The sequence below is a fragment of the Oryzias latipes genome, chromosome 9 (assembly GCF_053564925.1).
Source record: "Oryzias latipes strain Hd-rR chromosome 9, Olatipes_Hd-rR_3.1".
Lineage (NCBI taxonomy): Eukaryota > Metazoa > Chordata > Actinopteri > Beloniformes > Adrianichthyidae > Oryzias > Oryzias latipes.
The window spans coordinates 16,632,024-16,647,124 of NC_136245.1; the positions used below are offsets into that span (position 1 = coordinate 16,632,024).

At 40.3% G+C, this 15,101-nt stretch overlaps 1 protein-coding gene across 5 annotated transcripts in view; it reads left to right on the forward strand.

The window, feature by feature from the left end:
- The first annotated feature begins 678 nt into the window (after positions 1-678).
- The window catches only part of hectd4 (HECT domain E3 ubiquitin protein ligase 4), a 69,540-nt gene continuing 55,117 nt past the window's right edge, over positions 679-15,101 (forward strand). For 2 of the 5 annotated variants that reach the window (XM_078952777.1, XM_023958573.2), the window contains exons 1-25: positions 679-1,344; positions 3,739-4,292; positions 5,606-5,695; positions 5,785-5,912; positions 6,338-6,446; positions 7,633-7,771; positions 8,029-8,199; positions 8,288-8,486; positions 8,584-8,745; positions 8,893-9,006; positions 9,104-9,244; positions 9,330-9,565; positions 9,661-9,803; positions 10,118-10,188; positions 10,279-10,384; positions 10,469-10,589; positions 10,682-10,810; positions 10,944-11,068; positions 11,372-11,525; positions 11,614-11,717; positions 13,418-13,616; positions 13,738-13,857; positions 13,959-14,063; positions 14,148-14,311; positions 14,401-14,646. In XM_078952777.1, coding sequence (XP_078808903.1) covers positions 1,198-1,344; positions 3,739-4,292; positions 5,606-5,695; positions 5,785-5,912; positions 6,338-6,446; positions 7,633-7,771; positions 8,029-8,199; positions 8,288-8,486; positions 8,584-8,745; positions 8,893-9,006; positions 9,104-9,244; positions 9,330-9,565; positions 9,661-9,803; positions 10,118-10,188; positions 10,279-10,384; positions 10,469-10,589; positions 10,682-10,810; positions 10,944-11,068; positions 11,372-11,525; positions 11,614-11,717; positions 13,418-13,616; positions 13,738-13,857; positions 13,959-14,063; positions 14,148-14,311; positions 14,401-14,646 — 3,977 coding nt within the window. In that variant the 5' untranslated portion in view covers positions 679-1,197. The remainder of the gene's footprint in view (positions 1,345-3,738; positions 4,293-5,605; positions 5,696-5,784; positions 5,913-6,337; positions 6,447-7,632; positions 7,772-8,028; positions 8,200-8,287; positions 8,487-8,583; positions 8,746-8,892; positions 9,007-9,103; positions 9,245-9,329; positions 9,566-9,660; positions 9,804-10,117; positions 10,189-10,278; positions 10,385-10,468; positions 10,590-10,681; positions 10,811-10,943; positions 11,069-11,371; positions 11,526-11,613; positions 11,718-13,417; positions 13,617-13,737; positions 13,858-13,958; positions 14,064-14,147; positions 14,312-14,400; positions 14,647-15,101) is intronic. The other 3 variants (XM_023958575.2, XM_023958574.2, XM_023958576.2) reach the window with 3 other exon arrangements.

Below are 15,101 nucleotides of genomic sequence, written 5' to 3' on the forward strand. Positions count from 1 at the left end.
AAGTGAAAAACATTTCAGGTGACTACCTCTTGAAGCTCATCAAGAGAATGCCAAGAGCGTGCAAGCAGTAATCAAACAAAAGGTGGCTACTATGAAGAACCTACAATATGACATATTTTCAGTTGTTTCACACTTTTTTGTTATGTATATAATTCCACGTGTTAATTCACAGTTTTGATGCATTCAGTGTCAATCTACAATTTTCATAGTCATGGAAATAAAGGAAACTCTTTGAATGAGAAGGTGTGTCCAAACTTTTGGTCTGTACTGTATATTTCCATCATAAGAAAAACATGACAAAAACATGTTAAAAACACAAAAAGGAAATTTTCATTGGAGTGGGTCTTTCATAGGTTGTGTGACAGATTTTTATTACTGTACTTTACTTTATTTGAACATGCACAAACAGATACAAGCATAAATACTATTTGGCTCGAAACATCACATAATCAAGAAAATCTACAATAAAAAGCTGAAAGGGGTTGTTTTTACTTCACTCTAGAAAAGAAAAAATACTTTGTAATTTTAAAAGAATACTTGCAGTTTTTGTTCATTTTTATCCTAAAATTGTATGATTTTTTTTTTTTATAACTAGTTTCGTTTGCGTGTTTTTATTATTATTAACTCATTTTGACAGCTTAGGCGCGCGGTGCATGCTGGGAGTAGTCAGTTGGCCTTGGAAACATGGCGTCGCACTGACAGCCTAGTGACTCCGGTTCGTGTATCCAGGCATTGACTCAGCGGCTCGGCTGGCAGCGAGGCTAATTACGACGTTATCTTCATACCGGCATTATGCAATTTCTGGAATTGCAGTTTTCCGCCTAAAAGGACTGCAGCTTCAACGGCGCGACGCAGTAGCGGATTTTAAACAAGTGTCACGCCCACTCTGTTCGGTAACGTTATAGGGTTTCGTTAGCCCCGCTACTGCTAACCAAGCCAGCTAGCATCCGCTGTTCGTACTAGAATAATGCATTGTAAAGAGGACCTACCACTCCTATTCATTCGCTGCCTGGCTGTCTTCTGCTAGCTTAACTGACACTGCGGTCTGTCTTGTCAGACCCCTTTTGTCAGATAAGACCACAGCGGCAACAACACTATGTTCCGGAGCGCGAGTTGGCTGATTGGGGCGTTTCTGTCATTCTGTCACTGAATTTTTAATGTTCGACCCTTTTGGCATCATTGTCGGAGGAGAGAGCGATGGGCTCCGGGGCTGTGGATTCATCCCAGTGGCTTTCGGTGAAGGAGGAGACCATTTTTCTCCACGACGGACTCATTCGGGTCACCGATCTGGCCGAGCTCCCCAGTGAAATTGGGGTGTCAGAACAAGGGGACACCGAGCAAGAGGTGGGTTAAAGTAATTTTCTCCACGCAGAGCACAGGAGTGATATAGAACAAACCATACGTGGTGTTTGTAGTTTGTGTGAATTCAAAGCGCGTTGGAGCAGACAGTCCTGCACCACCGGCTGAATAATAACAGCAGCACAGATGTTTTCAACTTTCTCGATCCCCTTGTTATTGATTTCTCGTCAAACTCTTCACTTTTACAATCATACTTCATCCTGAATTCTTCAAAATAGAAGCTTTCTAAACTGAGCTGTTTCGCTTGACCATCAATCGATACAATTAACACGATATGTAAATAGAAAATAGTCCCTTTACCTTTGATTTTATTTAAAGCTACTTTTATGAAATTGTCACATTTTAATTTATAACTATTTTAATTTGTATTAGTACATTCTCAGTCTTCTTTTTCCCCCCTCCCAAGTATACATATACAGTTAAGCGACAAAGTAAATATTTATTCCTTGGAAAAACTATTTTTACTATATTTTTCTTTGAACACTGTTCTTTATGTACTGTATGGCTCACATTAGAATATGCATTCCGGTAATACTATATATCAGTCTAATCACCTACTTTCTTTTTCTGTAAACATTTTGATGTTTTGGAATTCATAAAACGCTTTGGTACGCGTCACGGTCTTTTATTTTGAAGGCAAAATGAAAAACCGGAAATGGTTTCTGATAGATATCCTCTCTTTGCAATGTGCAGACAAAAAATCATATAAAGGTCAATTTATTTACACTTTCTGTACTTTTTGTTGCAGTATCAATCAGCTTTTAACGAAAATATTTGCCCTGTGCATTTTTAAAGAGTTCTCTAATGTTTGTTTCTAGTACATGTCCAATATTTTCATCTTCTTAATTTTCCTTATGTTTTGATAGTTGTGAATTTATAAAGTCTATTTTGAAATAATGTCAGCTTGATAAGAAATATTTTTTTCAGTGAAAGGCACATTTATCAATAATGGTCCTGCAAACATAAATTGAATATAGCCTCAGTTTTAACTTTCTGTACTGTGTTTACAAATAACCCTTTTTAATCATCTAAAGTGAGAATTTCAAGACATTTATGCATAAAGCTGTTTAGTTTTAGATCATTTTTTGTCTGGATTGTGCTCTAAACTCAGCTGTGCAAACTTGATGATAAAATGCTGTATTTCTATGACAAAAACACTCATAACTTGATATTTGTACATAGTGTCCAAAAACGGTACTTTCTGGTTGTATTTAAGACTGCAATTTGTTGTGGTCCTTGTAGTCATTAAAGCTTGTGCTAAAGACCATATTAGTTAATAATTTCTGGGTCGTGGGTCATGCTTTGAACGGGTAAATACAGACGTGAAGAAAATACATAACTGTTTTTGCACATGTATAGTGTTGAGGGAACTATTGATCTGGGCACTGAAGGCAGAGTTATCAGGTGATGTATTAAGGCCTGCTGCAGGGGACTACTATACTGTTTTATGATATCAAAATAGACATAACTAAATCATTTCAATGCTGTCAAATATGTTAAATTGAATCTGCTTAAAGTCATCAGAAAAATATGTTCACAAACATTTACCTGGCATAAATACAGACCTATAGAGCTGAGGCATAAGAAAAAGTCAAATTAATGTAAAATGTAACGGTCATCATACATGTGTTTCTAAAGAGGATGTTGATTATGATACACAGGATCGCTTCTCCATGTAAACGAACATGAATAGACACAAAAGATTTTTAGGACTCGTCACACTCTTGTCTGTCCGCTTTCACACGGACTGGGTCATTTGGAGCTGTTTTTGTAGGTGTTTGGACACTGACTATTTTTATCCTGTGACACGGTGCTTTGCAGAGCAAAGGCGGAGACGGCCCAGCATCCAGCTAAGGCGTGTTACTGTAACAGAAGCAGCCTTTCTGAAATTGAATCAATACAAATTGTGCCTGCTAAATGGTATAATGGAATTTTTTTCCTGTCTATGATTCATGGGCCATGGAGTGCAATCGATATTTGAAATGCTTCATAAGTGCACGTGTGGCACATTTTGTTTTTTATTTGTTAGGAACTAGGCTTAATGTGTGTGGCTTTTTTTTTTTTTTTTACATTTGCTCCAAAAACTTTTATGTGATAATTTATTTTGTGGAAATAGGTAAAATCTTTTACCTGTAAATTCACTGTCATGGTTTATTAAAAGCCTAAAAATTAACAAAATAAAAAAAGATTTTTGTTTTTTCATTACAAAAAGTTATACTGATTTTTCAACTGAAAATGTCTAACTCCTTCTTGTTATTCAACATTTACTTTTCACAGAACTTTATCGTTTTTAAATTATTGTTATTAAGACCTTACAAGGGTTATTCTAAAACACACATTTGACTTTATTTCTCTCTTTGTTTTTGTTTTGTTCCATAGATTCTGACATTTGAAACCAAGAACCCAGTAGAACTTGCAGAGCGCCTTCGTGCAGTCTGCGGGAATCAGAGCAACGCATATGCCCGTCTGCTGGAGTACCGCCTCAATGCTCTGCGTGGCCTGTGGGGGGCGCAACGGCAGCTGGCTTTGGAGGAGCAGCAGGAACGGGATGGAACCGGAGGGGCTGACGAGGAGACCTTAGCCTTGCTCAAAAGACAGGGTCTGCTCCAGCAACCCGAACAGGCTCCCTTCACTTCCCGCGTTGGCCTGCTGTTAGTCTTCCCCCTTCTTCAGTCCCAAACTCGCAGCGACCCGGCGCTCTGCGGGGTCACGGCTGAAGTCCTCCTGTCCTGCCTGCGGGATTGCCAGCCTCTCAGCCTCAGCAAAGAACCCTCCGACTGTCTCAATGGGCTGGAGGGACTCCTGTGCTCCTGGCTGGAAGATGGCGCTCAGGAGTCAGGCCAGCCTCACGGGCAGGGACGTTCACAGGCTCTCCACACACAGAGGCAGAGGGAAAATGCTGCTGCTGCTCTAGTGGCTCTTGCATGTGCCAGGTGAGATTCTGTTCTAAGTTTATTTAGTTTCTCAGTTTTCAATCTTTTGATCTATTGTAAAAGCATTCCCAGTGGTCTCTTAATTATGATTATGCAGTTTTTAGCCAAAAACCTCTGACGTTTTCTAGGACATAGTTCCTGCAGAGCGGCAAGAGTTCATCAGAAATTCATCTGAATTGGGGGCAGAAGCATTGGGGCAGAGCAACCCCGCCCCCCTTTCCCTCCCACTTTGTGGAGCAGAGAGCTCGTGGCCTGCCAAGCGTACTTTGTACGTCTGCTCCTGATTCACAACAATTTAAATAAAAGATACTCAGAAATGCAATTTTCAGCTTTATTTTCTTCATGTTTGTCCTCCATCACCAGAGAAAGGCCACGAGAACGCCAAAAATTCAGTTTTCATCAGAGCGGGTCTTTAAAATACCGAAAAAACTTTGTTGATCTCAGTCCAAACAGTCTTCTGGTGCACTTAAATAGCTGGATGTGATTGTGTTGCAAAAATGAAGACAGAAAGGACCATCAGGTTAGGTTTCCTTTCACTGTGGTTTTACTTTTTCCACATGTAGCAGACGTTCCTGCTCTGTACACAGTGTTTCGTTCTTAACTGAACTAATAGACTGATTGAAATATTGCTATTTTTCTCACAGAGTCTAAAGTTGTTTTTCCCCCTTTAATACAGAGGACTAGCATACATTCGACTCTATTGGTGCCTGAACGTTTGTATTTACTGGTGACATCTGACCTTGACTTGTCTGAACCAGAACTCTCTCTGCTCTTTGTTCTGCCTCATTTGAGGCTGAGTGCTCTTTGTTGTTAGGCTCTGTCCTGCTCACAGTGGCAGCTCATTAAAAAACAATGAACTTTACGCCCTGTGACCTCTCATGTAGGTGTTGTCTAGAAAACCTAAACATGAATGGGATTGTTATTTTGCACTGACATTCTTTCATTTTTGCTGTCACCCCCACCCCAGTTGTTTTTGACTTGTAAGTCACAGGATGCTGCACAGAAAGACACTGTGCTAAAAACACATTCAAAACTCTGTAATTTACCCCCCTCCCCCATGGAATTGACTAAAAAAAAATTGCATGCAATCAAAGCTGTCATTCCTGATCAATCCTATTTTTGGTTAAAAACTGCACCTGTTGGATTTGTTGTTTTGCATCAGACCAGGATAAATGTTCAAATTAACGTTCAAGTTTTTTAAAAACTTTTTGTTTGTTTGCAAAAAGCAAGAATTTAAAAATTTTGAATGGATTTGTTCAAGTCACAGTTGTCTCTGAAGCCTAATGATTTATTTGGTAAACAATATTTTTCAGGGGGTCACTGAAGACCTTCATTCACACAGTTCACCTGCTGCAGAAACAAACAGACCTGGGCCAACTTCCTGTGGCAGATGTCCTTTATAGGTGAAGAACCTCCTTTTAGTTTACCTTAAAGTCCACTGTTTTCTTTTTTATTAATTAGTTATCAACCCTTTTTAAATTTCTTGTGAAAGACTTTTGCTCCTCGAAGGAGGTCCTGGCTCACCCTCCTGCCTTTTGGGCGGCAAGCACAGCGTGTCGTGGGGGTTTGAAGACATGCTGCCCACCCCTGATAATTCTGCTGGAGGAGCAGAAGCAAAAGGTAACACCCTTCAGATGAGACCTCACAAACAGTAATGGTGATCAGCTGACCTTGAAGAAAGAAGTTGATTGTGCCAGACTTGGAATTGGTTTGAATATTTTCTCCATGTGTTGGGTCATAGCGGGGTTGATTACCTTTCATAGTGTTTGTTGGTTACCTTTTTTAATGAATCAAAGAGCAAAAATATACAAACCACTTCTGAAATTTTATCTGTTTTAACTGTATCAGAACAGAAAAAAAGTCACAATTTTGAAAGAGTGATAATAAAATATTGTTGGTACAACTTATGAAGCAAAATATATTTGCTACCTAGTTTTATCTGGCAATCCCACCATTCCTAGGCCTATATTTCCAAGTATAGATCTCCTGAGGAGTTCTTGGTGGTGTGTTTTTTTTTGTCTTATTGTTTTGGTGTTGTCTTACAGATACAGACCTTGGGCGCTGTCTTGCCACAGATGGGCTATATCTATACACCACCAATTCCTCTGGGAGAGGACTCAGCAAGCTTGGCTCTGGTTTACATGGGACACTGAGGTAAGTCAAATCATTCTCATAAATCATTCTCATTTGCATGTCTTCATTTTCAGTATTTCGTGGCTAGCACAGAGAAGGACAGAAGGAGAAGTTCAACATCTTAAGTATTTCTTCTAAAACTCCAACGACAGGAGGAGTTGCCTTAGGTTTACTGTTTAGTTGTACCTTTTTCTGGTAAATATTTATACTCACTATCTTTCTTAATTGTGTCATTTTCTGTAAAGTAATGTATGTTCATTAAAAAACAATTTTGTTATTATATATTTATGCAAAACAAACTTGAAGAAAACATTGATTTTTAAAAAAAGACATGAGGACAACAGATTTTTTTCTGCAGCTTCACAGTATAAGTTATCTGCAGCAAACTGCATTGCTGTTGCCTTGTAGCAGGGTGTGCCATTGCCCCTCCACAGTGATCATTGCAGTCAGTGTGGCTGCCACAGCCAAGGCAAGGAGCTGCTGACACGCTCTTTTTGAGTCCTTGCTGCCAGTGAGTGGCCACAGCCTTTTGTTACTGGAACAATTCATAATTCTGTTTAGTTAATTCAATTGACTGCACTGGAATAAAAAACAAAACAAAATCAAAATATTTGTTTAGGTAGTCACAACACTGACAGGTGACAACAATGAAACTGAATCTGTTTCTCAGGTATAGATGTTAAAAAAAAGTTAATAGCATAAATACACATTTATGAAATTTAGCTGAAGCAGGGATCAAATTATTCTATGAGTTTAAAAGTTCAACATCGGTTAGAAGGAAAGTCGATCTCAAAAGAGGACCTACTCATGCACCGTTCCAAAAATGTTCTTGAAAGATGCAAGAGAGCTGTGACAGGAAGGGGGAGAGACTTGTGGTCTTTGGGGAACTACGTGATGTTTTCATGTCAGCACAGGCTGATTGAAAACATTTCTTTTTTTCCACGTATTTTGGGCAAGAGACAAACAAGTTCAACAAACTTTTAGTGTTGTCAAATTTCAAAGTAATGCAGGCTTGATTTATATTTTGGCAAAAAGGAATTATGTAGAAACTGTCAACGTCTCTCTTTAATTCAGAGGGAAATCTTCTTTCTTCTTTTTTTTTTTTTTAGTTCTTTAAACAAAACGTTGTGCAACCGCATTGAGAAAGCTCAGGTGAATGTAATAACTTGGGAGATGTCTGAAGTATTTTTGCTCTGTGTCTTTTCAGGGGGTTTGTGTATTGCCGGAATGAAGAGCTGGAGCCTGGCTGGGTTGTGTTCAGCAGTGGACGCCTCCTCCATCGCCCCTCCTCCTTTGATGCCAAGCCTCATCAGCTCTGTCAGGTTGTCGATCCTTTCACCCTTCAGGTATTGGTTCTTTAACTTCTAGTTTATTTGAATTTTTAGGTCTCAAATCTGATATTCAAAATAATTACTAAATAATCTAAATACTGCTCTTTCAACATTGTTCTCTAACAAATATTGGTTATGTTTTTGTGTTTTTCTGTCATGTCGTGAGCTTTGATATTTTGTGGAATTGTCCTTTTTATTTAATGATTTCTCATAAAAAATATGTGATGAAGGGTAGAGAGAAAAACACATTTTTTTGTGTTTGTTATGTTTAGGTGTGCCAGATTGTAGCCATGCCAGCGCAACACCTCCCTGTGGGCAGCAGCATGACCACACTGCACCTCTGCTCAGACGGAACTTATCTGTACTGGGTCTGGTCTCCGGCAAGTCTGAACGAGAAGACACAGAGAGGCCACTCTGTCTTCATGGATGTCTTTCACCTTTCTGTGAGCACCACACTTTATATGGTCATTACAACGGTTTAAATGAAACATGAACACGTCTGTTCATTTTTGTATTCTCTTTATGGCACAGACGCAGACAGCGTTGTGTGTTGCAGACATCTTACAGGAAAGAGTTATTCTCACTCGCAAAGAGGGCGAGTCTTCCAAGTGCTTGAATGAACTTCTCCTGAGTCGAATGTCACGCTTCCGGGCCTCCCATTCTGCCACATTGGCTGCTCTTACAGGCTCTGCAATCACAAACACAGTGAAAGAGGAACAGTCTGGTAATGGTAGATAACTTTTGAACATGACAAAACCTTTTTTTTTTTAAATTACTTTTACGATATTTTGTTGTGACATTTTCTTTCCTTGTGTGTGTTCTAATAGCTGTCAACACTAGCTGTGGACTTCCTCTGAAGACTCTGAGGAAAACCCCAATGTATGTGTGTGGAACTTATCTAGTAATGCTGGTCTCACCTCCGGGTGTCTCTGGGAGTTCTGCCACCCGCTCCCTGTTTGGAGGTACCAGCAGCCTGTCCTCACTGAAAAGTAAGCTCACTCAGAGATGCCTGCTCCTCGCTCCGATAAAAGAAAGAAAAACAGAAATCTGAAACTGCTTTTACGTGTTTTGGTTAAAGTAAGCTAAAATGACCCAACAGCTTTGTAAACTGGTTTCCTTTGTTGTCTTTTCTTAAGTTTTGGCTTCCAGCCTGGTCTTTAACCTGGCCGACGGTCAGTTCAGCAGCCGTGCAGACCTCATCGATGCTCCTGGCAGTTCTCTGGGCAGAGGAGCCCAGGTGGCAGGACTTGGTGCGCTCAGATTTGTCTTAATTAACAAAACTCCATATCTAAAAAATATGCTATTACAGTTAAATCATGCTTTTTTTTTCTAAATTCATGTTTAAAGGAGCCTGTTATGATGCACTGAACAACTTGATCTGGACCTGCTCCAGTGATTACATTGATCAGTGGTGCAATCCTGGAAACCAAGCGTTTCATCATGTGTGCCATAGGCTCGGTGTTAGCCATCTCATCAAAGAACCCAAAGGTAGACGCAAACCGACTCCCCGCGTTCATCCTGTTATTCTGTGAAGCCAGACTCCTCAACAGTTACGCCACGTGTCTCTTCACAGAGGAAACTGTGGCGACCGGCGACGTGGTCAATCAGCTGCTTCATCATGTAGGTGCTATGTGTATCCACCAACTCAACCTGCTGGCAGCTAGCAGCAACAGCTTGCCTCTGGGAGCCCTGCTGGGTAAACAACACCCCATCGAGGCCTGTCACTTCAGCAGCATCTGTGACATTATGGAGAGAGCCATGGTGAATGGAGACACCTGCATCATCCGCTGCATCCTGGTGGTGTTCCAGGTTTGTTTCAGACAAATGAATCACAGCCAGCATCTCTTAATGAATCCATTGGTCTTCCATTTTACGATTGCATCATTTTTTTTTCTGTTCTTCAGGTAGTGTTTCGGTTTTTTAACCCTCAGTCGGAGCAGAATAAAGACAGCGTGCGTCGGTCCGGCCTGCTCCTGTGGCAGCTCCTCATGGCTCCATTGGATCAGATAGGAACGGAGATTCAGAGAGAGGTGTGCCTGGCCATCAGGTATGTCAAACTCTACACCAGGGGGTGTCCAATTCCAGGCCTCAAGGGCCGGTGTCCTATATGTTTTTCAATCAACCTGCCTTTGAAGCTCCTCATTGGCTAAACACTACTGATCCAGGTAATCAGCAGCGGATGAGGCAGGGTTTCTGGAAAACCAGCAGGTTACCGGCCCTTGAGGCCTCGATTTGGACACTCCTGCTCTACACAAACGACTGCATACTTCATCGCTTTAGAATGGATAGTGGGTTAAACATTGTGCCTAACTTGGCTTCATGATGTATCTATAAACCTACATATTATTTGTATTTTTGTAGCTCAGGCCTCAATATTTTGTACCAAGGGGAGGCTGAACTCAATAAACTGCTGAAACTTGTTCTAACAGAAGGTAAATAACAAGAAATGTTGTATTTATTTCTACAAGCCATATGTAGCTGCAGTTAAGTCTCATCAGACCCATTTTGTTTGAAATAATCAGGTGAGAGGAACGGTGGTCTTTCTCAGCTTCGGGATGTTATCCTCACCAACCTTTCAGGCCAGCTGCAAAAGAACCGGTTTGGAAGTGAAGAAGATGACCACTACATGTAAGCGGTTGCTCATTCTTAAACTAATCTCACCTCCGACTTCCTTGCAGGTGTTTACAGGGATTTCATGTTGTCATTTTGCAGATTGAATGATGAGCTGCTGCACTGTATCCTCAAAACTGTAGTACGAGAATCCTGCCTCCTCATCACCAAATGTCAGACTGTCGCCAGAGATGACTTCCAAAAGCTGCTCTCCACTGTACCAGTATGGGCTTTTTGTTCAGCAGTCCCCTAAAGCTCATATGCTCCACCATAATGCAGTGATAACCACATTTTAATGGTGGTGTCTCTTTAAAGGTGGTCTCGCCTAGTCTGCGCTACCTCATGGCTGTTCAAAACCACCTCCTCAGTAACTCTATTCTTATCCGTCCGGATGATAACGACGACAGTGACAGCTCCCTACAAGGGGAAACAATGAAGGTACAGGTAAACATCCCCTTTAAATACCCCTACCTCACTGCATGTGTTTGTCTCTGAAATTTCCCAGATTTTGACTGTTGGGAAATCTTTGAGGCAGCGTTACGCAAGTTTGGGCCTTTTCTGAATGTGTTCTTTGAAGGAACTGCAGAGCAGCATCCTCTCCCTGGCCACCAAAGTCCTGGTCGGATGTGATGAAGTCCTGGAGACCCTGCAGCAAGTGACCACAACTCTGATTAACAGCGAATTACATGACAGAGAGACGAGGTGAACCTGTTAACGTCATCTTTTATGCACACTTTCAGTTATTTTATGATGTTTCTATGGCAAAATATTGAAATCCGTCTGTGGTGTTTTGTGTTTTGTATTATAAATGCATTTTTTCGATAATCAGATTATAAAATTGTTCCTGTTCTTTGGTGGAGTTGGACAGCATTAATATTAACTTGATCAACTCTGTATAAAAAACAATAATACAATTCCAAGCAGGCTTTCAAGCATACATTTTAATTTTTTTCTTGTAATCTCTATTTCTAAAGCCATATTATGTCTTTTTGTCTTGTTTTACAGGTTAAAAGGCTTAGAACAAGTCACCAAAGCCACCATGCTTGGACATTTGTTACCAGTGTTACTCACATCTTTGATGCACCCCAACTTGCAGACCCTAACACTTGCTGATGCCCTCATGCCCCAGCTGGTGCAGCTGGTGCTCTACACCAGCCAGGTTGGTTTGTTTCCAACACATTTGAGATTCTTGGAGTGGAACAAAGAAGTGATAAGGGAAGTGTGAATTTTTGTCCCTTTTTTTTCAGACTGCTCTGTTGCTTAAGACTCAGTCTCCACTTTTCACTGATGAGGCTCAACCTCCAGGTGGCTGTTTAGGGCAGGGAGCCAAAACATGTTCTGTTGATGACAAGTGAGTTTTTTTTTTTTTGTGTGAACAGAACAACCATTAATTCCACCAAATCAAAACAAAAAACTAATGAATTCAGAATGTTTATTAGCTATTTAGTATAATGAGGTACTTTGACTGTGGGACAGTGTGTAACAACCATTGAAAAAAAACAACTTGTTTTTAAAGTCAACTGAAGTCCTGGGGGGTATTCCAGGAAGCATGTTTAAACTAGCCTGACTTTAAGCCTGAACTCTGGCTGAAATCCGCCTGAACTCACTTACTCTGGGTATGTTGGTTCCAAAAGACCGGGTATGAGTTGGCGTAATTGCGCTCGACTTGGTAACCCTGGGTTAATGCTCGTGCACGGAAGGTACATAAAGACATTCTCAATAGATCGCCGATTTCCAGAGTCACCATGGAAACGCGTGGAGAACCAAAGAGCGCAATACTTTAGTGAGACGGAGTCTGAGATTTTAATGATGGTGTATGAAGATTATACGTCCATCAAAAAAGTAACACGGCTGCATCATCAAAAGAAAGAGTTTCTGCTTGTAGTAGAAGAACAGACAAAGTAAACGCACGAGTTTCTGACCTTATTTCCATTTTCCTTGTGACGCATATATATATAACTTATCCAATTTTGCCACCTTAAATGAAATACTTCTATTGGTAACAAATAATTGAGTTAAATTTAATCAACCTAATTTCTTACGTCTATAAAACTCAATAATTGTTTATACAACTCAATTTTATGTATTTATCTAACTAAATGTCATATTACTCCAATTCAATTAATATTTTTTCCATCTTAATTAATTATATTTCTTGATCTCTCATATGTCTAAGTATGAGCCGGCAGATATACTCATTTTTATAACAATAAAAGGACGGGGAAAAAAATGCACGTTGCGCTCAAATTCATTAAAGAATTGTCCATCTTTGTCATTACCTTATTCATCAGTAGGGGTATATAAACTCATCATCCTGTCCTTCACTCTTACTCATGGTGCAGAGACATAAGCACAGTAGGACAAGATAACTCAGCAAAACATGGTAAAACACAGTAAAACAACTAAACAACTAAAAAAATTTGGTCAAAAAGCCACACCTAAACCAAAATCCGCCCAGACAGGCAAAGGAAATGGTATCCCACAATCCCTTGCAGTGCCGATTTAACAGCAGCACCAAAGTTACACCTACTTAATTGAATTAATTTGAATGAAAGTAAAATAACTGTCTGATAAATACATGTTATTTTTAAACTGACTTAACAAAAAAAAGATTTTTAATTATCTTAACTGAAGCAAATAATTAAGTTAGATCAAAGTGAAAAAGTTAAATTTTCCAACATCCATATGTGGTCTTATCACCCTCTCATGGTGGAAAAAGTATTATCTGAGCTTCTTCATCCACTAAATCATCTTCAAATGGACACGCCATGCTGCTTCACTTCTCTGTAAACAAACTAACCTTCAACTAAACCTGCTCCCGACCAGGTTATGTTCAGAGCATGAGTTGCTATGGCAACTTGACCCACCCTGAAACATACCTCAATTTCTGGAACCGAAAACTGAGGTTATCAACTTCCTTAGCCTCAAACTTACCGTGGGAGCTAGCATAACCTGCTTCCTGGAATACCCCCCAGGTGTCTGTCATGAGCGAATTAACCCAAATGTGAACAATATTTTCAATATTCATTTAATTTATCTCATCAAAATAAGAATTCTTGATGAACGAGAGGAGCCAGGTTTCCTGACCGGACTGAAAATCCCTGCTCCGTGGGCTGCTGGAAAAAACGTAGAGACAGTCCATCCGGTTAGGGATAACTACAAGTTCAAGGAGACGGTGCACATCCCCGGAGCCCGCTGCCTCTACCTACGCTTTGATTCTCGCTGCTCCTCGCAGTATGACTATGACAAGGTAAAGTAACTTCCAATTTATCCACGGTGACACCAAAGGTTCCAGCTTTTTCAGAACTTTTTGTGCAACTTCTCAAGTGTAACAACAATGTGGCTTGATCATTTAACCTTCAACATTTTAGCTGGTCATCTATGCTGGACCCAACACCAATAGTCGTAAAGTAGCAGAATATGGAGGAAACACTCTGGGCTATGGCAGTCGCAGTGTGTTGGGGACAGGATGGCCAAAAGACCTTGTAAAGGTAATGATGGCTCAAAATATCCAAAATGTAATACCATCCTACCAAAAGTCTCATCAAGCCTTAATTGTTTTGTATTATTATTATTATTATTTTTTGGAAAGGTTGAGGGAGACACTGTTACATTTTCTTTTGAGATGAGGAGTGGTCGCGAACATAACACCCCCGATAAAGCCATGTGGGGGTTCTCCTGCACTGTCAGAGCACAGGTAGACACATTTTTTTCACTTCACTCACAGTTGAGATCTGTAGAAGGATTTTATTTCTTTCTAATCTCTGATTTTTGCTGTCAGGAGTCCTCCGAGGATGTCTCCGGAGGCCTCCCTTTCCTCGCCGACCTCGCACTCGGTCTGTCAGTGCTGGCTTGCTCGATGCTCCGCATTCTGTACAACGGGCCAGAGGTGACAAGAGAGGAGGAGGCTTGCCACGATTTGCTTTGCTCAAAGCTGCTGCAAAGGTGAGGAATGAAAAAACGCACACCATGCATTCCAATCACATGGTTATTTCACATGCTGAAAACCATTTTTTTCTGCTTTTCTCTCATAGGTGTCAGTGGCAGGTTGAAGCAAATGGTGCTATTTCTCCTGCTCTCACTCCTAGTCCTTCACCCCTACCACTCACAATTGAAGAGGACAGAGAGTTCACCTACCCGTCTGACGTACTCATCCCACCTCCAGGTCTAATGCCTGGCACGTACTTTGACCTACCTCGCATCCGCCTTCCACCTGGCGTCATGTGCAGGCTGAGAGAAGTGTCTGGAAGGGCTCGACCACAGTTCCGTCCAAGCATCAAGTAAGATGCTGTGTCTGTAACACCTTTAGAATGCGTGCAGGGGTTGTGCTGCGTCTGTGTTGTATCTTTTTAGGTGATCATTTATCCTGTATGGGCAATGTGTCTCACAGATTTAAACTTTCTGAAGCTAGAAATTTGGGAAAATGAAAACAGATAAGAGGTAGTAGACGAAAAAGGAAACATTCAGTTTGAAGTTTTAATTAATTTTATTGGTTAAACATTGCATGTTTTAATACAGGATAAGTAAACTTGTCTTTGATATGCCTTAATGCCTTGTTGATATCACTCATATTTTTATTTTTAGAAGTGTCATAATAGTTTTTCATTGTAATTTGAATGGTGCACAATACACTTCATTTACCTCATTTTATTGTTTAAAATTCTTCATCGTCTTAACATTTAGAAATTGGAAAAATTGTTTTAAATTCATAGCAGAAATTAAAAATTTGTGAATG